The following is a 22,106-nucleotide window of genomic DNA, read 5'->3' on the forward strand; positions in this document are numbered from 1 at the left end:
ATCTAACAAAGTGGCCAGTGAGTGTATACTGTATATAGTAGTCAACATTTGAAGAGGATAAAAAAGTAAAACAAGAATGGATGTTGTTTAATAGTATTAGGACAACTTTGTTGAAAGGTTTTGAACCACTGTGTTGAAGTAATGGTTGTTTTATCCAATCAGATTTCAGATTTGCTAACATTTGATATCTGAAAAAAGATATTTTAAGTTTTAGTTTTCTTTAAATTGTTACCTTTTAACTTCAGACTTCTCATTATGTTGAATGAATACATCAGTTAATAAAATTATAGTAAATATCACTATAGTTTATCTATATTTTTACTTAATAAATATAATTATTTTAAAACACTCAAATAAAAGTATATTATTATTAATATTCATATAAAAAAATATATATATATATAAAGTAAAAGAACAAAAATATAATATATTACTTTCTATTAATGTAAAACTGATTTTAAAAAATGTCAAATTGAATAAAGGTTTGGTGAAAGAGTAACCAAAAATAAATGTGTTTGATTATTTTAGTTGAAATATAACCCAGTGAAATACAACATACTTTAAACAACTGTACTTAGACAAATTAAAAAGCATGCCGAGTATATAATTATAATGAATAAAGACAGACGCTGTGTGATCATATGTTGTTTTGCAGCAGCAGAAGTGTGGTTATGCTGTACCTCCTGATAGTAATGCTCTGCCAGCTGGTAGTCTGAGTTGAGCTCAGCCTCTTTGGCGAAGTGTTTGAGCTGAACACAACTGAGCGGAGATTCAGCTTGAAATTCCTGAGGCTCCACTGACAAGGTCTGAACCACGAAGAGCAAAGAACAAAATAACACACCAGTGCTTAAAGGGTTAGTTCACCCAAATTCTGTTATTGATACTCACCCACGCGTTGTTCCAATCTCCTAAGATATATTAAGATATTTTAGATATATCTAGATGTTCAAAATTCTTAATTTGGGCTCAGAACAGGGCTGCACGATATAAAGAAATCTGACTCTTTATATTTATTAATTTAATATGTACAGTATATCCAGGGATTCACATTAACTTTTGTGATCACCAACCACTGTGGTTAGTAGTTTTTCAACATTACTCACCATTTTGACTAGCCACAATTTTGTTTTTGGGAAAACATATTATATAAGCATAGATTTGGCATCCTAAAATTACTTAATTTAGATATTGTGTTAGGTCCACATGCCTCCTCATTCATTTCTGTCTTGGCTAAATGTTCCAAATCACCAGTTAACTACACATACAAGGGGAGTTAATCTCCCATTAAAGCAATGTTATTGTTATAACATTGGAAGTGACGCTGACAACAGAGTGAGGATCCTTATGCAGGTCTTTGAGAGCAATAGTCAAAACAGGAACAAACAGACGTACATGGGCAATCCAGAGTTGTAGTCGTAATAGCAGGCAAGAAGTCAAAAGGCAGGCAGCATACAGGAATAAACAAAACAAGGCAAGGTCTAACACATAGTGATGTGACGTTGTGCGCCGAGGCTTCGAAGCGTGTATCAAAAAAACGATACATTTCGCAGTGAAGCAGTGTACCAGAGCTTGATTCGTTTTGCCATCATCACGTAATCAGTGACGTCCGAAGCTTTATTTTCGCTTATATCCACGTGACTGCTTCGAATTTTGATTCAAATGTTTAAACACCCTAGTGTGTTAGTAAAGTGTATAGCGAAAGACTGGGCGTCGAATACATACATTTCTACTGTTTCAAAGTGCTGCACCGGTTCCACACACCAGTGATTAAACTAAAATACAATAGTAACTTATAGTAAAAAAGGTTTTGAACCTAAAGTGTATTAGCGTATTTTTTTTACAACGATCTTTAAAGAAAACCCCTGCATATCGTAGTATTGTGTTTAACGGAGACCAGCTGGCGAGTGCAGCTTAAATGTATCCCTCATCTAGCTTCCGCCTTAGAGCATTCGCCTACCATGCAGGAATCGCTGGTTCGTTCCCCGCTTAGAACGGGACTAGTTTAAATATGAGATGTGTAAATGCTTTTGAATACCTTGGATTTTACTTCAGTCATCGGTGGTGTAATGTAACATACCTTATGTGTAAAAACTACAGTAATTGAGTAATTTGTTTATATTACTGTTGTTGTATTACTAAAGTTATATGAATGAGTTGGTCAGTAGTGAACATTTGACATTATTGCAACACAGTGCTTTTCTTCACTTGAACCAGAAGAGGTCCTCATCGAGCTCTGATTTAGAAAGCTTCGAGTAACAAACCTTTTTCCGATACAATTGAGTCGAGCGCTTCACTGGTTCAGAAAGCTTCTTTCTCCATCAATACAACACGGAAATCAGAGCAAGAGGAAACTGTTAAGTAATGATCACTATACAGCTTACTAGACTCAGGAACATTAAGTGTGTTTGTGCTGCTTTTGTAGTGCAGTAATCAGTCCATAAGCAGCATCAGCTGTGGGAGTCTAATAAGTGGAGACTTGGAGCAGGTGTGTGTGTTGCATGACTGAATATGTATTCCATGAAATGGCGGATTTGTAGTTCGTGTGAGTGTTTACCAGCGATCTCCGGTTGTTAGATTGCTGGTGATCGTGACAATTGTAAAGTGTTATAAATAAACCATAAATAAAAAATATAACTGTAAGCAAAAGCAAGCAGGTAAAAAAATACAACGTGTGTGATAATGAAAGATAATCCCTTGCACACATTTAACGTTGCTGCTTCCAGTTCATGTGGACTTTAAAGGAATAGTTCATCAAAACATTTTTGTTGATATCTGACCTGTTTTCATCTTCCTTAGATTATTATATAAAGTTGTTATCTGAAATCGGAGTCCTTGGCAGTTCATTTTATACAAAACTAGCTAGAATTAATACTCATGTTTCTTGCACACTTCATAAGAGATATCGACAGGAGCCACTGTTGATAACCTAATTTTGTTTTGACCGTGTATGTTTCATCGACTTGAAAGTATCAATGACTTGAATTTTGTAAATCACCAAGGAGGATCACAGTATAAGCTAAAATCTTCAGCTAAAGAAGAAGATGACCTACATCTTGAATGGCCTGAGGGTGAGTGAATAAACAGTATATCTTCATTTATGGGTGAACTGTCACCTTAAAGGTTGTTGGGATCAATAACCCCCAGTTTGACCCTTGTAATATTGATGCCTCCCATAACAAATTACAGCAATGAAATGTTTTGATTATTTTGTGCGTGTGTGTGTGTGTGTGTGTGTGTGGGGGGGGGGATCACCTTATTGAGAGCCGCATGCATCTCGTCCACCAGGAACACATAGAGCTGACTGAGAAACGCCTGCAGCTGCTCGGGGTCGGAGAACGCTTCAGTCCTAAACATCTTCTCTCTTACGATCCGCACCACAGAGTACTGCCATATACAACATCACAGTCTCATTGACATATTCCGATTCATTTGAAACAAAACAAAACAAAACAAAACTAAATTAAAATAAATTAAATTAAATTAAAAATAAATATTACATACAATAAATTAAAAACATAAAAAATGTTAATTTAATTAAAATAAAAAATATTTTATGAAAAAATATACACATATAAAAATAAATTCATTCATTCATTCATTTTCTTTTCGGCTTAGTCCCTTAGTCCCCAACTTATCCAGCACATGTTTTACGCAGTGGATGCCCTTCCAGCAGCAACCCCTCACTGGGAAACCATACACACACATACACTACGGACAACTTAGCTTACCCAATTCACCTATAGCGCATGTCTTTGGACTATAGGGGAAACCAGAGCACTCGGAGGAAACCCACACCAACACGGTGAGAACATGCAAACTCCACACAGAAATTCAAACTGACCCAGCCAAGGCTCGAACCAGCGACCTTCTTGCTGTGAGGCGACTGTGCTACCCACTGCGCCACCGTGACGCCCATAAAAATAAATATATGTAAAAAAATAAATAAATAAAAATCTAAATAATTAATGGAAAAAGCACAAAATATTAATTACATAAAATATTTTTTTTTAAGAAGCTGATTTAGAAATATTAAATGAAAAACTAAGCTAATTAACTAACTAACTAACTAACACACACACACACACACACACACACACACACACACACACACACACACACACACACACACACATATATATATATATATATAAACACTAATATGGGCGCACTCAACAAGTGCATAAGAACCCATAAAACATCTTTAAAATTTTCTAAAAATGTCTATAAAACAATTATATAAATTCTTTTGGGGGGGGTTTCTTTACTGAATCTCCACAAGAACATACATGAACACAGGAACAAACCACACGAGACAACTATACAGAATGACAATTAAAATGATGACTAAATCCGCGGCCACACTGCACTTTTGCCACATAGACTTCCATTCATATGCATGCAAATGTGGCAGACCGGAAACGCAAGCTTGTGCGGCAAGTTTTGCAGTTCGTTGCGCTACAAAGTTCAAGCTTAGTAAACTCTGACCTGCGAAAATCGCATCACGTGACTGCATGAAACCAATCGAGGATCAAAACATGATCTCTCTGGACAGAAATGTAAAAAATCTACCAATTAATCGCATTCTTTCAATTTCAAATCATCTTGTTTAATCCCGCCACTTTTCGCAACACCATACGACAGAATTTCACAAGCTCAAACTCCAGTGTGACCATGGCATAAGACCTGATAATGAACAACCAAAACCGATGAGTATAAAGTCACTGAACACGATTAACTAATAACAAATATGCAAAAAACAGCCATGAAAATTATAGGAATAAAACAATATGAGCCCATACAGACTCTATACGAACAGGCGGCTATGAAAAGTCTGATACGTATTAGCGCTGATTCTAAACATCCCCTTTTCAGTGAATATCAGCTGCTACCATCAGGAAAAAGACTGAGAATGCCAATGTGTAAAACTAATAGACTGAAGCTTTCGTTTGTTCATACCTCGATAAAACTGTTGAAATCTACCAATAACACTGCTCCTGTAGTACGCTAGCACTTGACAATGCAAACAATGTATGTTCTTAACTGTTTGTTCTTAATTGTTTTGTTTTATTTATTTTTACTGTCTGTTTAGAGCAATGTTGTAGCACCTTTTTTGCCCAAGACAAATTTCCTCTCGGGGACAAATAAAGTTTAACCTAACCTAACCTAAATAGGGGCGTGAACACTGGAGAAACTAACGAATGTTAGTTCGAAAAAAAGCTAACAAAGGGAATCACATTACCAAACACAAGCACAGTGGAACACATGACAGGAAAAAAAGCAGAATCACGACAAACTAATTTATGTTGGAAAGAGATAAAATGAGAGGAAAAAAAAACACACATGACTAAAATTCACCTTCATCTGTTCCTTAAAGGCGAAGTATTTGCCAGAGCAGTTGAGTTCTCCGAGCAGCTGCTGTTTGCGCTGCTCCTGCAGGACTGGATCCAGAGCTTTTCCACCAGACACAAACATCTGCTGGTACTGATCCAACACCTGAGCCGCCACGCTGGCTATCTGACACTGGTACTCCTCCACTGCCTGAACACATCCAGCACATTATCATCAATGTTTAGGAGTCAGTCTTATGAAGAACTTCTCATATTTTTCATCAATTTACAGCAGAATTATTAGCCACCCTGTATTTTTTTTTTATCAATTTTAATGAGGAAATGTTCATGGGCCAATGACATGAGCACATTGAAATGGTCAATATGAATACACTCAAAGAAACATACTTTTTTAAAGAATCGGCACAGCGATTCAGTGACTTACTCATAACGACAGTTCTTGTTTTGTTTTTTCATTGAATTGAATGAATCAGCGCCTTTGAACAAATCGGCTGAGTAACTCATTTATGAAGATGGTTATTTTTGTTATCTATAATATTTTGAATAATGAATAATATTTTGTTATTATTCGATGTCTCGGTGCATCTCAGTGCATTGACGGTGCTTTCCATATACAGTGTTATATTTTAGGGGGGAGGCTATAATATACTGTCTGTATAAACACACAGACACACAGCACCACACTGTCTCTCATTCACACACATACGAAAACATAGACAGCACCAAACAAACACACACACACAAAAACACACACAAAAACACACACACACAAACACACACAAAAACACACACACACACACACACACACACAAAAACACACACACACACTTAAGCCCTCGCAACAGGAGAGCTCGAGCTGAGCGCAGCCAAAAAAAAAAAAAGAAGCACTTTTCAGACGGTCCCTTACTGAGAGCTCCTTCCAGCGGGAGCTCTCCCGGCTAAACACATATTGCGAGGGCTAAACGGAGCAGTGCTCGTAATGTGGAGCGAAAAAAAAGAAAGACAGCTGTGAAACATAACCAGCTTTGTCTTTTTGTAATAAACACACGTTTAGATCTTTTTAGTGTAAGAGGTTTTTGAGTTAATGCCGTTTATCACTGAATGTGTGTCAGGAATATCGAAAACAAAACCAACTGAACCGCGCTCATTACTGGCGCCCCCCTGGATATACAGCGCCCTTAGCATTTGCCTATGGTGCCTTTGCCACAGGCCGGCCCTGAGTTGGCTGAGTGTTGTGAATACTCGCGCTCACCTCCCTCGCGACAGAGAGCATAGGAGATAAATGAGGTCAGTACATAATAACCGGTTATGATTATTACTGAACCGATACCGAATTGTCCGCATCTGCATCGCGGTGCACCGAAGAAACAATTCATTTTGACACCCCTACTTTTTAGGCCCACGCGGAATCTGCACGTTCAGAATTCCGCTGATTTTCTGCAGATTTCTGCAGATTTTCTGCAGAAGTAAATGTGTGTATATCTAAATATATTTAGTTTTTTTTATTAATTACAGTAATATTATGAAAATGTGAAAATGTTTATCTGATTTATGTACAATGCAGTTTGTAAAGTAATATTTTCTGTCTTTTAGTATATATATTATATGAGAGACTTGCTTTGTTTACCAAATAAAGTGAATCTAATTAGATTTGCAATTTAAACATTACATAAAAGTTAAAAAGGTATTACTTTTTATGTCACTAATTAAGGTTTTTAGTTATGATACTCCCAAAATAAATCCGCAGAAATCTGCAGATTTTTACAAAAAATACAGAAATAGCGAGAAACATCCGCAGATTTCGTCTGGCCCTGCTTATGAGTTTTTTTTTGCAGGAGGTTACATTGTGGTGACACATTTCTGTCTTTAAAAATCAGCCACTGACTCAAGCTATTTATTTTTAAAGGCTGAGAAATTCGAGAACAAAAATAAACATCTTTATAAGTGAGTCACTCAACTGATTTGTTCTAAAGATCTGATTCATTTAATGCATGAATCACTCATCTGATTTGTTCAAAAGCTCTGCTTGATGAAAGGACAAAACAAGAAGTGTTGTCATGAGTGAGTCATTGAATCACTGTGCAGACTCTTTGAACAAACCAAGTACTTTGAGTGTATTCGCATAGACCATTTCAATGTGCTTATGTCAATGGCACATGAACATTTCCTGCTTGTTGTCAAGTGGTTAGCATGGTTGCCTCTCAGCAAGATGGTCGCTGGTTTGAATCCCGGCTGGACCAGTTGGCATTTCTGTGTGGAGTTTGCATGTTCTCTCAGTGTTCGTGTGGGTTTCCTCTGGGTGCTCCGGTTTCCCCATAGTCCAAAGATATGTTCTGTGGGTGAATTCAATAAACTAAATAGGCCGTAGTGTATGAGTGTGTGTGTGAATGTGAGAGTGTATGGGTGTTTCCCAGAACTGGGTTGCAGTTGGAAGGACATCCAATGCATAAAACACATTCTGGAATAATTGACGGTTCATTCCGCTGTGGCGGCCCCTGATAAATAAGGAAGTAAGCCGAAGCAAAATAAATGAATGAATGACACAGGTAAAACGTTGGGAACATTGTTATTGTTTACATCCCTCAAAATTGTCTTTACCAAGAAAGTCTTTAAGTTAACTTGCTTTGTTCTGGACCAAACACAATGACTTTTACTGCCCCAAAGATTTGCACTAAAGGGTGAAGATAATTTCAGTTTGATTTAATCGAACCAAACAACAGAGGTGTGAATACTCAGTTAAGGGGACACCCAAAAATAAAATTGCTGTCATCATTTACCAACTTGTGAATTACAAAAACATTCCGTAAGCCAATCAAGATGGTATTGACAACCATTTTCGGATCAAGATTTAACAGTTGTAAACACTGTGAGCATATAAATGTATATAATCTATAACTGAAAAGTTATATTCTTTGATTTTAGGGTGTGACAGAACTTAAAATGTCTTAGTTTCCTGAGCCCTGACTGTCTCCAATGTAATGCAGATTGTCAGTTTCACAGCACAGCTGTGTCTATTGTCTAACAAATGGTCAAGCCGGTCAACTAGTCGGACAGGTTCTGTCTCCAAAACATTATTTGCACACTGTTTTCATGCTAAAACGTATTGTGAATGGATACTTATCTGGAAAGGCAATTTACCTAGCCGACAACAACACTTAATTTGCATGCTTTGATTAGACTGTCCCCACCTACATGTTTCAATGACTGTAAAAATGTATTAAACTGAATGCCTGCTGTACCAGTTGAGCATTCTTTTGATGACACCACAGCGACGCTGAGTTCTTCTTTTTAAAGGATTCTGCTTTGAAGATACCCGAAAGTTCTCCCTGGTTTTTGGGCTCGTCTTAGAATCTCACTACAGTATTGGTGCCGTGAGCCAGACAAATTCACAACAACACTGTAAACAGAAGTTCTAAGCATCCTAACGGAATATGCTGGTCTCTATGGCCATTTGACACGCCTTATTCCATGCTACTATGCTGCCTACTTGGTCTTCAACAAGGTCCGGTACCCGACCTTTCACTTTTCTACACTCCTTGACCTCCTGTTTGTGTTCAAACATATATTGACACGTTTTTTTGTTTACATTACCCACTTAATAAGGGAACGTCTAAAAATAAACCACACAGCCATGACTTAGTAAATCGAGAATTCATGTATAGTTTTAATCGTAAGTCTTAATGTAAATCTCCTAGACAGGCAGTGAGTGGAAAATCAAACGGTTGTTCATTTGTTAAAAAGAAAAATAGAAAACATAAATATAATTGTATTATTAGCCACAAATGGTTGTCTTGCACCAGCCCTGTGATGCATGTCAAAAGCCTTACGCATTGGGTTAAATTCAGGTTTCCAGTCTGTCCCTCCTCAGGTCATGGAACCAACCCCCTAACGTCAGACACAGCGATATTCCAAGATGCAGGCACCCTTGCGCTAAAAGCTATAGTAAAACATGCCCCTTTCTTCAAAATGGTTACATTAATCGTGTTTGTTATAGATATAAACTTGGGTACATGAACAGTCATGTGATACATTTCGATTATCGCGAGAAAGTAATAAATCGTTTGTTACAACATTAAAATCCATCCCTGCAAAGATGAAACAAATGATGACGGAGAAGTCAAAAAAAGCTAATTTTAACTGCGGTCAGGCCAGCCGCCAGTTCAAAAAGAATGGTCATTCTAGCAGCCAAGGTATTTCGGCAGTCGCTCATACACTGCGTATTATGGTGGAGCGCTAAACAGCAATGTACAGCAAGCTGACAGGGAAGTCGATGAGGTCACTCGCTACATTGAAACTGCTGTCAGCGAAAATAAAATGGATGTTCTTGGCTTGTGAAAGATGAACAAACAATCCTACCCAAAACATGCAAAATTAGCCAGATCAGTTTGGATCCCGGCCAGTAGCAGCAGCAGCAGTGAAAGAGTGTTCAGTGCTCCTCAGTAAGCGCAGGACTTCATTTATAATTTAATTTAATTTAAGAAAGACTTATTTTTATTGGTGTGTTTGCCAATTTAAAGGTTAAGTGTATGTACCTAGACCTATTTAGAGTGCTGAGATGTTAAGATGGTACAGATGACTTATTTAATTTCTTTGTTCCTCCGTGTTCAGATGTTTCCGTTTTCAGATGTCTCCGTTTTCCCCCATCCACACTAAAGGCTGATTTATACTTCTGCGTCAAACGCCGGCGTATGCTACGGTGCTGACGCATAGCCCTTTGCCGTGGCCGTCGGTGTGGCTGACGTGCACCTCTCAAAAATTGTAACTACACGTCGCAACGACGCGTAGCGCAAGCTCTGTGATTGGTCGGCTTGGTAGCGCTGACAAGTCTGGGCGGGACCGAGAGCCGCGCGAATGGCGCGATCGATTGTTTACAAGTGTGGAGTTCCGTGTAGGAGCTCCGGATGAAAAGTTCTGTTTTGTGTTTACCTCATAGTTAAAGTTGTTCCACGTCCGCCGGTTTCTGCCTCAAAATGAGCGAGATTGAGTCACTTGTACAACCAGGAAGTGTTCAGGAAAAGCAAAACAGAAGCGAAGAAACTCGACACAGAGCAACATTTACATCTTACTGCCAACTAGCGTTTCGGAAGTGTTAATGCAGACCAACAGAGACAGCGCGCAGAAGTATAAATGCACAGCTGCGCGCGTTGCCTGCGCCGTGAGTTACACTGGTCACTTGACGCAGAAGTATAAACCAGGCTTTAGACGAAGCAGCAGCGTTTTAGAATGAAAACGGCCTCTCCAGCGTTTCCAAAACACCTAATTTTCGGCTCTCGAAAACTCCGGCGTAGTGTGGATGGATGGCGTAACCATAGCAAAACTTATGCATTTTAAAACGGAAACTTATTAGTGTAAATGGGGCCTCAGGCTGTATTCTGTCGGGCTCGGGCCCTATTGGGCCTAACTTTTATGGCCTGATTACAGCTCTAAATCAACTGACAAAAAGTTAACTTGACTGACATTCATTCATTACCTTCGGCCTTCCCTTAATCAGGGGTCACCACAGCAGAATGAACGGACAACTATTCCAACATATGTTTTACGCAGAGGATGCCCTTCCAGCTGCAACCCAGTACTGGGAAAAAGTTAAAGTTCATATTTTTGTGAAGTGAAATATGGCCTTGTGTAAACTGTTTTAGATAAATGATTTTCGCATACATTTACATTTACATTTAGTCATTTAGCAGACGCTTTTATCCAAAGCGACTTACAAATGAGGACAAGGAAGCAATTTACACAACTAAGAGCAACAATGAATAAGTACTAAAGGCAAGTTTCAGGTCTGTAAAGTCTAAGAAGGGAAGTGTTAGTAGTTTTTTTTTTTTTTTTTTTTTTTTTTTTTTTTGTACAATTAGTGTGATATTCAAAGAGGCAATTGCAGCTTAGGAAGTGAAGTGGAGACTAAATAGTTGAGTTTTTAGTCGTTTCTTGAAAATAGCGAGTGACTCTGCTGTTCTGATGCAGTTAGGGAGTTCATTCCACCAACTGGGCAGATTGAGCGTGAGCGTTCGCGAAAGTGATTTTTTCCCTCTTTGGGATGGAACCACGAGGCGACGTTCATTCACAGAACGCAAGTTTCTGGAGGGCACATAGATCTGCAGAAGTGAGTGCAGATAAGAAGGTGCTAGGCCAGAAGTCACTTTGTAGGCAAACATCAGAGTTTTGAATTTGATGCGAGCAGCAACTGGCAGCCAGTGCAAACGGACTAGCAGCGGAGTGACATGTGCTCGTTTAGGTTCATTGAAGACAACTCGTGCTGCTGCATTCTGGAGCAGTTGAAGAGGCTTGATAGAGTTAGCTGGAAGCCCAGCTAGTAGAGAGTTGCAGTAATCCAGTTTGGAGAGAACAAGAGCTTGAACAAGGAGTTGAGCTGCATGTTCAGATAAGAAGGGTCGGATCTTTCTGATGTTATAGAGTGCAAATCTGCACGATCGAGCAGTTCTAGAAATGTGGTCAGAGAAGTTTAGTTGGTCATCAATCGTTACTCCAAGGCTTTTCACCATTTTGGATGCAGTAATGGTTGCCCCATCCATCTGGATTGAAAAGTTATGGTGTAGAGTCGGGTTGGCAGAAACTACAAGCATTTCCGTTTTTGCGAGGTTCAGCTGAAGATGATGATCTTTCATCCAGTGTGAAATATCCAACAGGCAGGCTGAGATACGAGCTGGAACCGAGGGATCATCAGGATGAAAAGAGAGGTATAGCTGGGTGTCATCAGCATAGCAGTGGTAGGAGAATCCATGTCTCTGGATGACTGGTCCTAGAGATGATGTGTAGATGGAGAAGAGAAGTGGCCCAAGAACAGAGCCTTGAGGTACCCCAGTGTTTAGATGCTGTAGGTTGGACACCTCTCCCCTCCAAGACACCCTGAATGACCTGTCAGAGAGGTAAGATCTAAACCATTGTATAACAGTGCCCGCAACGCCCAGTGACTCAAGCGTAGATAGCAGGATCTGGTGGTTGACAGTGTCAAAAGCAGCTGACAAGTCCAGCAAAATGAGGACTGATGATTTAGAGTCTGCTTTAGCCAGTCTGAGATCCTCCACGACCGAGAGCAGGGCAGTCTCAGTTGAGTGGCCTTTCTTAAAGCCGGATTGCTTGTTGTCCATGAGATTGTTTTGAGTAAGAAAGTCCAGGACTTGATTGAACACTACTTTCTCCAGAATCTTGGCCATGAATGGAAGCAGGGATACTGGTCTGTAGTTTTCAAGTAGCGTATGGTCCAGGTTGGGTTTCTTTAGCAGTGGGGTTACCCTAGCCTGCTTAAATGTAGTGGGGAATAAACCAGAGTCAAGAGATGTGTTAATTATGTGAGTCAGTGTTGGTATGACTGCAGGAGAGATGGCTTGCAAGAGATGAGAGGGAATGGGATCGAGTGGACAGGTGGTTGCATGGCTAGATAGCACAAGTTTGGACACCTCAGACTCAGAGAGCTGAGAAAAAGAGGTGAGTGTGTGTGGTGTTGGTGTTGTATCTTGCGTGTTTGTTGTAGGTGCAGCAAATTGAGCACTGATTTTTGCAGTTTTGGTGCAGAAGAATGTAGCAAAGTCATCAGTAGTAAGTGTGGAGGATGCGGGTGGAGGAGGAGGATAGAGGAGGGAGGAAAATGTTTTAAAAAGTAGGCGAGGATTAGTGGCATTGTTGATTTTCAGACGGTAATACGTCTGCTTTGCAGAAGTAACCTCAGCTGAGAAAGAGGACAGAAGAGTTTGGTATGTTAAGAGATGTGCAGGATTTTTAGTTTTCCGCCAAATTCTCTCTGCAGCCCGAAGTTTTGAGCGATGCTCACGGAGAGCATCCGAGAGCCAGGGTGCAGGAGGACTGGCACGGGCTGGCCTGGATGCAAGAGGACATAATCGGTCTAGACATGATGCTAGTGTGGAGCAGAGTGTATTAGTGGCACTGTTCGAATCAAGTGCAGTGAGTTTGCGAGATGGAGGAAGAGAGTCTGAAACAATGGTGGATAGTCTATTGGGTGAGAGAGATCGTAGGTTTCTGCGAAAGGTAACCAGTGTTGGAGTGTGTGGCGGCTCAGGAGTAATGTGGATGTTGAGAGACAGAAGGAAATGATCAGATATTTGTAGTGGAGTTACTATTGTTTGATCAGTGAAGCAGTGTCGTGTGTAAATAAGGTCTAGCTGATTACCTGATTTGTGGGTAGCAGAAGTAGGTGCTCTTTTTAGGTCAAAAGAGGCAAGCAGAGTCTGAAAGTCTGCAGCTTGCGGTTTGTCAACGTAAATGTTGAAGTCACCTAGCACCAATAAGGGAGTGGCAAAATTAGAAAAAGATGAGAGAAGAACATCCAGTTCATCTAGGAAGTGACCTAATTTACCTGGTGGGCGGTAGATGACAACCACATTTATGTAGAAGGGGTGGATAATGGTGACTGCATGGAATTCAAAGGAGCTGATTGTTGGCAGGGACGGTATCAGAGTAAATTTCCATTCTTTGGAAATTAGTAGTCCAGTCCCACCCCCTCTCCCTGTCTGACGAGGAGTGTGGGAAAAAGAGAAATTAGCAGAAAGAGTAGCATGTGTAGCAGTGTCCTCCGGCCTCAACCAGGTCTCAGTTAGAGCCATGAGATTATAGTCAGAATATGTAGCTATGGAGGTAATAAAATCAGCCTTGTTAACAGCTGATTGACAATTCCAGAGGCCCACGGAGAGAGAGAGTTGTGAAATAGTAGATACATGTATTGAACGAAGGTTGTGAGGATTACGCCTGCAGCGCACCTCCCGTGTTTTGCGAGTGTTAGTAACAACAGGAATTAGAAAACACATAATAAAAGTGCACTGACAACAAAAAATAAGTGTGAAGTAAAACAATACAGTAAAGTACTCAAGTGCTTTGTCGGTGTCTTTGCTCGGTGGAGTCGCGCAGGTAGAGTCGATGGTCTTTACCCTCGTCGGTCTTCACACGAGGCGGTCTTCACACGAGGCTGCCGCGACCGCTGCCGCGGTGAACTAGTTGTTTATATAACCCCAAAGCACTAGCTGATTGAATTCAGCTGGACACGCCTCGAGAGTCAAAACAAGGGCCGAAACTGAGGCGGACGACGCGAACCGCGTCTGCGTTCGCTACACAAGCTCTTATAGTAACCAAGGAAACAGTGGCTAAACAACTTCTAGTATTATACACAACTGAAAGCAAGTTTAAATGTCCTACAACTTTACACAAACAGCTGGAAACAAGTCCTCAAACCATACACAACAACTGAAACAAATCTTAAATGTACTTACAGGCTGCTGTTCTAGATGCTGCTAAAGTGCTTCTCCTGCCGACTAATGCTACCGTGCTCACTATATAGTGGTTACCTGGCGTTTGGACACGCCTCCCGAGTCAAAACAAGGGCCGAAACTGAGGCGGACGACGCGAACCGCGTCTGCGTTCGCTACACAAGCTCTTATAGTAACCAAGGAAACAGTGGCTAAACAACTTCTAGTATTATACACAACTGAAAGCAAGTTTAAATGTCCTACAACTTTACACAAACAGCTGGAAACAAGTCCTCAAACCATACACAACAACTGAAACAAATCTTAAATGTACTTACAGGCTGCTGTTCTAGATGCTGCTAAAGTGCATAGATGTGACAGTGAGAGAAACACATGACAGGGATATTAAAAAACAAGATGAAACGTATCTCTTACTCGTTCTGCTCCTGCTGGCCGTCGAGGCAGAGGAGGTCTTGGTGGAACCAGCTCCATCACACTGCACAACACATAATAATCTTTCATTGTGAAGCACATTTCAGGCATATCTGAAGACAAACCAATGCTCTGACTGTGAATGAAAGTCTTTCTGTTACCGTTTGGCCAGCTCCTCCGGTGGTCTCTTTGGAACCAGTGGCTTTTCCACAAAAATGTCGATAATAATGTATGATCTTGAATCGGCGTACATCTGAGAGGATAATAAAAAATTCACTCTATAACAAGAGTATTTTCACACTTCTCTGTTTTACTCTGATGTTTGTTTGATTGACAGGGGAGCTTACCTGGCCCTCTGTGTTCACCTGTTGCTCCTGTCCATTCACATTCTCAGCCAGAGCTGGTTTTCCCTGAGAATCCGGCTATAAAAAAAAGTATGATAGACATATATGCCGATATTCAATAATTCAATACATCACGATAATGAACATGCACAATATTGATATAGTTGGCACTTTAAAATACAGTAAAAATTAATTCATTTATTTTCCTTTGGCTTAGTTCCTTATTTATCAGGGGTCGCCTCAGCAGAATAAACCACCAACCATTCCAGCATATGTTTTACACAGTGGATGCCCTTCCAACCGCAACCCAGTACAGGGAAACACTCTTACATTCACACACACACTCATACACTACAGCCAATTTAGCTTACCCAATTCACCTATAGCGCATGTCTTTGGACTGTGGGGGAAACCAGAGCACCCGGAGGAAACCGACACCAACATGGGGCGAACATGCAAACCCCACTCAGAATTGCCACCGTGCCACCCATATATTTACATGCTAATGTAAAAATTCATTTAACTATTTATAGGCTTTTGTTCATTAACTCCGTGCAGCTCTGTTTTTTAACATCAGTTATTTTAAGTAAAATCAATGTAATAACGACCACCATAAAATAATTTATTAATCTTAGGTGATGATAAAGGGCAGCTACTGTATGATGCAAAATCAACTTTTAGACGCTGTTTGGACAGAGAAGTGTGTTTGTCCACAGTGATTTAAACCCAGCGGGACTCTTTTTTAATTTTCTGACGTTAAAATTGGATCCAAATTATTAAACAAAATTTCCTATAATACTTTTTTCCTCTAGAGAAAGTCTTACTTCCTCTAGTTTGGCTGGAATAAAAGCGGTTTAACGTTTTTAAATCAAATTTTCAGGCAAAAATGTGAAATTATTATCTTTTTGCCTATAAACCACTGCTGTTAAATGACTTCTCTTATTAACATTACCTTGCCTGGTTAACTTATTTAAGCCAGTTAAGCCTAATACTAGTAACTTGCAAAATAAATAGAAAAATATGATGTAGCCTACTGTCATCATGGCAAAGACTAAATTATTTAGTTAATATAAATTAATTATTGGGTGACACAGTGGCTCTGTGGTTAGCACTTTTGCTTCAAAGCTAAAAGGTCGCTGGTTCGAGTCCCAGCTGGGTCAGTTGACATTTCTGTGTGGAGTTTGCATGTTCTCCCTGTGTTGGTGTGGGTTTCCTCCGGGAGCTCCGGATTCCCCCACAGTCCAAAGACATGCGTTATAGGTGAATTGAAAAACTAAATTGGCCGTACATGTGTATGAATGGGTGTGCATGGATGTTTCCCAGTACTGGGTTGCAGCTGGAAGGGCATGCGCTGTGTAAAACATATTCTAGGTAAGTTAGCGGTTCATTTCTCTGTGGCACCCCAGATGAATAAAGGGATTAAGCTGAAGGAAAATAAATAAATAAAATGATTTATTAAAACTATTGTTTTTTTTTAAAAATGGTTGAAAACAACTGTCTTTATGTTAAACAGTACTTGAGAAATATTTAAAAAATGACAAGTAATAATTTTATTATATTTTATTAATATATCCCAAATACGCATCAATATCTATTGATAAGTAAGTATGTCAGAGAATGTAAAAGTCAGTCCCCCTATTGGTTCTGCCAGTATATCCAGTATATGTTTTTCAAAGTGGATGTCCTTCCAACTGCAACCCAGTACTGGAAAACACCTATACACTCATTCACACAAATACACTACGGCCAATTTAGCTTATTCAATTCACCTAAAGCGCATGTCTTTGGACTTGTGGGGGAAACCGGAGCACCCGGAGGAAACCCACGCCAACACGGAGAGAACATGTAAACTTCACACAGAAATACCAACTGACCCAGCCGGGTCTCGAACGAGCAAATTTATAGCTGTGAGGCGACAGTGCTAATAACTGAGCCACCATGTCACCGACATTTATATTATTACAAAATATTCCTATTTTCAATATATGCTGCTGTTTTTAACTTCGTCAAAGACAACTGAAAACAATATAAAAAAATTATAAGAATTTTATTTACTCATCTTGAATAATAGTTTAAACAATCATTTAAAAAATAAGTTTCAAATAATTGTACGTGACAACAGATGAAAAAAGGACAATTTAAACTTCCATTTCATTTCGACATTCACATCCCAATGTTGACGTGTATAATAATGATGCAGAATAATTTTGTAACATTTTGAATTATAATATGGGTGGCACGGTGGCTCAGTGGTTAGCACTGTTGCCTCTGGGCCAGTTAGCATTTCTATGTGGAGTTTGCATGTTCTCCCCGTGTTGGTGTGGGTTTCCACCGGGTGCTCCGGTTTCCCCCACAGTCTAAAGACATGCACTTTAGGTTAATTGAATAAACTAGGCTGGCTGTAGTGTATGAGTGTAATTGCTAGAGTGTATAGGTGTTTCCCAGAACTGGGTTGCAGCTGGAAGGGAATCCACTGCATAAAACATGCCAGAATAGTTGGTGGTTTATTCTGCCATGGCGACCTCTGAAATGGAGACTAAGCTGAAGGAAAGTGAATGAATAATTGAATAAATTAATAAATTAATAAATGAATAATAATATCATTTCACACTACTACTATTATAACTCTATTTTTGCTAAAAATAAATGCAGCCTTCTTTACAATAAATGACTTGAATTTTTTTTTTAAATTACCTAAATCAACTTTTAAACTTTCGTTTAGTTTTAGGATATTCTTATCTCATAAAAAAAAATCTCAAGCTGTGAGATTTCAGATTTGCCATGATATCAAAACGTGCTATTAAAACTGAACAAACGCTTGATGTAAAACACACATCTGAGAACTCAATTAAATGTGTTTAGGTATGAAAGAGTGATAAAAGCCTTTTTCTGGAAATGTGCTGAAGGTGTGTGTGTGTGTCTGTGTGTGTTTGTGTCTGTTGTGTGAGCGGCTGTTATTTGTCCAGCGGGCAGCTGTGGTGTCAGATGCACAGTCGGCGGAGCGCTCTGCTGCGTCAGATGAGCAGAGGAGATGATGATTCACCACGCCGCGCCAAAACCCACAATCTGCTGCTATTACAGCTAATTGGTTTGGGAAGCGTTTCTCGGTTACAGATCCAGATTTAATTAGGAGGGGGTGATATCAAAAACGAGGCCCAGTGCCGTACGGAAAGGGGAAGAGATGGCATCTGCTCCAAAAAGATCTTATCCCATAAACTTGATGACAGCTTGTTTGTGCACAAACGTATGCTTTGTGTGTGTGTGTGTGTGTGTGTGTGTGTGTGTACTGGTTTGGGTGGTTTTCGGGGACACAAATTTGAATAATGATAGTGATATGACCTAGGTATTACAACGTAAGGTGGTTTATGAGAACATGACTTGTGTCCTCGCAATTAAAAATGCTTAAAAATCATATTTAACTGGGTCCTTTGACATTCAAAATTTGTTTTCTGTTGGAGAATGTGTGTGTGTGTATTGGTTTTGGTGGATTACGAGGACACAAATTTGAATAATGACAAAGATATGACCTAGGTAATACAACTTAAGGTGGTTTATGAGGACATGACCTGTGTCCTTGTAAATCAAAACTCTTAAAAATCATATTTAACAGGGTCTTTTGAAATACAAAATTTGTTTCCTGTGAGGGTTGGGGTTAGGGCAGGGGTCGGCAACCCAAAATGTTGAAAGAGCCATATTGGACCAAAAAAAAACAAAAACAAATATGTCTGGAGCCGCAAAAAATTAAAAGCCTTATATAAGCCTTATAATGATGGCAACACATGCTGTATGTATTTATATTAGCTATATTAGCCTACTATAAAAATGACTTCATTGGCTACAAATACATACTGAGCCTTCATGATTAAATGTTCATTTCCCTGCAGTGCATCCTGTAGGGAGTGACGCGCCACGTGACTACTCTGTTGTACGATGCCGTCTCAAGTTTAACTTAATTACAGTATATTAATGAATTATGTTTAATGTTCAAGTTTAACTTCATTACAATATTAATTAATTGTTTAATGATCAAGTTTAACTTCATTATAATGTTAATGCATTATGTTTAATTATCAAGTTTAACTTCATTACAATATTAATGAATTATGTTTAATGATCAAGTTTAACTTCATTACAATATTATTGCATTATGTTTTGCTTTGATGAAATTAAAGAAATGCAATAAAGAAATCAGATTTTTTAAAATGTTTTTTTATTTTATTTTGAGGATTCCAAAAAACAACATTAAAATTAACGTTCACAACGTGCCCCTTATCTGGGCAACAGTGCAATAAAACGCAGTCTGCCATTTCCATTTCAAGATCAGCTCGAGTCATTCCTGGGAATGTGCTCAACAAGGAAGGGTCAATCTCCAAGGGTGTGTGTCAAGGAAAGACAGTCTCGTTTTTTCCTTTCGCAACTCGCAAAATCTGCTCTCAAATGCAGTTTGCATATCAACGATCGCACCTTGTAAATAATCACCGTTGAGTGAGTGATCGGGATGGGCTTCTTTGAATTCTCTCAGGGAGGGAAAATGAGAAAGCGTGCCCCGCTGTACATCTTTGGCAAAGACAGCTTGCGCTCCATGGCGCATCACACAGCCGCCGGTTTGTTTACAACAGCTACCTGCCTGGCATCCCGCCCTGCTGATAGAAACGTGTGTCGCAGGCTATGACGCAAATCTTCGTTGACAGAAATGTTGAAATTAAATATTCTACACACTTTTACAGCATTGAAAAACATTAAGATTGTTTGTCCTCCTATAGAAACCATATTAAAACAAAAAATATATTTACCTCCCTCATCGTTTTCCATTTTCAAACATTTTTTGAAAAAGTTCCAGGGAGCCACTAGGGCAGCGCTAAAGAGCCGCATGCGGCTCTAGAGCCGCGGGTTGCCGACCCCTGGGTTAGGGGTAGCGTAAAGTCTTATAATAAGTGCCTATGGAGTAATAAAGTCCTCATAAACCACCAATACCAACAAATGTGTTTGTGTGAGAGAGATTTTTAAAACAGCCATGCTTTTCAAATCTGATTAAAAAAAAGCATTGTCTTTTGACAACAGTCTTTCAAGTTTATCTAAGAGTATTTTGATGAGAATGCGAACGGCTGAAAATGGGGCAGAATATGATGCAATAATCTCTACTGTTTTTTTCATAATTGTTTGATTATTGATTGATTCATTAATTATTTGTTTAATAACACTGTATTACTGACAAGCAAAATATAACTTATTGCTTAGAAAAACATGTACTTTGAAACCTGCTCAAAACCCAGTTGTGTTTGTTTTTGGTACCTTTTTGAAAATATCATTGTTTCCTCTTTGGTTCTCCATGTTTTTAGTCTGAAATGCCTTTATAGAGCTGACGGAGGAATTGGCACGAGCGCGGCCCGGTGGTGGTGCTGCTCTGATGTACTCCTTCAGAACACTGTGTGTCCTCTGAGTCTGCAACAACACATAGGAAAAGATTAGCAGCCAAATAATCTAATGATAATATAACGTACCGCTATATGCATTTTTGGAGAGCACCAAATACGTCTCAGGAGGTACGTTTTTTTTTTCTTCAGTTTTTTTGTCACGACTCCACCAGATGCCGATGTGTATGCCTTTTCACACCTCAAATTTCTCTTGCGAGTGCCATACACGTCTGCTGTACTTGCGTAAGTCCACCAGAGGCTGCTTTCGACTTACTGACTGACTGACTGTTTGACTGAGGGTGGGCCCCTCAGTAAAATAGTGTATTCAAAAGCACAGATTGACCTGTCCACCCACTTCCCTAAACCTATCCGACAGTTTTAAAAAGCAATCCAGAAAAAGAAAAGCCCTTGTTTGATTCTCACCACGTTTTTAGATTTTACCACATTTTCACCATGTTATTTACTTGTTTATTTTACTTTTGGGCTTATGTTTTTGTCTACTACCTATTTTCTGGAACCGTTCTTCGCCATACTTGAACCCCTTCGTCAAGGTCAACTCCTCTCTGCATCTCAAGTCCGCCGATGTACATGGCAAGCTAACTAGTACAACTGATAACAGTGGGAAAGCCGCCCATACAGAGGTATCATACTGCCCCGTAGCATTCATTTTAAAGACAAAATGCAGTTATATGTAGCTCTGGCTACATAATTTGTGATCTCCAGAATTATTTATAGGGCTACGTTTTCAGGATGAGCCTATGATGGGATTTCTGCAGCAGTCCCATAGGATGTAATTAAGACTACAACTCCCATGATTTCACACTTAGTCACGACATCATCAAACTACGCCTTTGTTTGTTGTAAATACACACAGTCTAGCAGCAAAACTTACATTCTGCCCCTTTAAGTCATTGGTTTCATCATTTGTGATCTTGATTTGATGCATGGTTCATTTTTATGTGGTTTTGAATCCTGTTTGCTCACCTTATTTAGCAGATCAGCCTCACAAAATGGGTAGATTCTGTACACTCCGTGTATACGCCGCACTCCAGGGTACAACAATGGCACCAGATCCATGTACACCACTCCATGAAATGAGATCTGTATCTCTTCCTCCCCCTATAGCACACAAACAACAGTGTTTATATATATATATATACATATATATATATATATATATATATATATATATATATATATATATATATATATATATATATATATAAATGCATTATCACTGATGGATTCATGGTTATGCAGAAAAATGGCGTCCTCCTAAGCTGCACCCAGCTCTGCAACTGGCTTTGACTTTTTGGTGATCATCTACTCTTCACTGTTGATGACCCCTGACCTACT

The 22,106-nt window shown here is 39.3% G+C and overlaps 2 protein-coding genes across 8 annotated transcripts in view; both read right to left on the reverse strand.

Annotated features, from left to right (window-relative positions):
* pdgfab (platelet-derived growth factor alpha polypeptide b) overlaps positions 1-22,106 on the reverse strand; it is a 679,118-nt gene that overhangs the window by 139,846 nt on the left and 517,166 nt on the right. The window lies entirely within an intron of this gene.
* cfap70 (cilia and flagella associated protein 70) overlaps positions 1-22,106 on the reverse strand; it is a 68,412-nt gene that overhangs the window by 29,977 nt on the left and 16,329 nt on the right. For 5 of the 7 annotated variants that reach the window (XR_015480464.1, XR_015480463.1, XM_087243969.1 and 2 more), the window contains exons 9-16: positions 21,735-21,869; positions 20,629-20,778; positions 15,340-15,414; positions 15,154-15,245; positions 14,996-15,056; positions 5,356-5,538; positions 3,253-3,384; positions 681-806 (exon numbers count right to left, since the gene is read on the reverse strand). Coding sequence is in view for 5 of the 7 variants with exons in the window: in XM_087243969.1 (XP_087100095.1) it covers positions 681-806; positions 3,253-3,384; positions 5,356-5,538; positions 14,996-15,056; positions 15,154-15,245; positions 15,340-15,414; positions 20,629-20,778; positions 21,735-21,869 (954 nt within the window). In the remaining 2 variants the exon portion in view is untranslated. Of the gene's footprint in view, positions 1-680; positions 807-3,252; positions 3,385-5,355; positions 5,539-11,006; positions 13,597-13,677; positions 15,057-15,153; positions 15,246-15,339; positions 15,415-20,628; positions 20,779-21,734; positions 21,870-22,106 lie in introns of those variants that run through there. The other 2 variants (XM_087243971.1, XM_087243970.1) reach the window with 2 other exon arrangements.

The sequence above is a fragment of the Danio rerio genome, chromosome 3 (genome assembly GCF_052040795.2).
Source record: "Danio rerio strain M-AB ecotype USA chromosome 3, GRCz13ab, whole genome shotgun sequence".
Taxonomy (NCBI): Eukaryota; Metazoa; Chordata; class Actinopteri; order Cypriniformes; family Danionidae; genus Danio; species Danio rerio.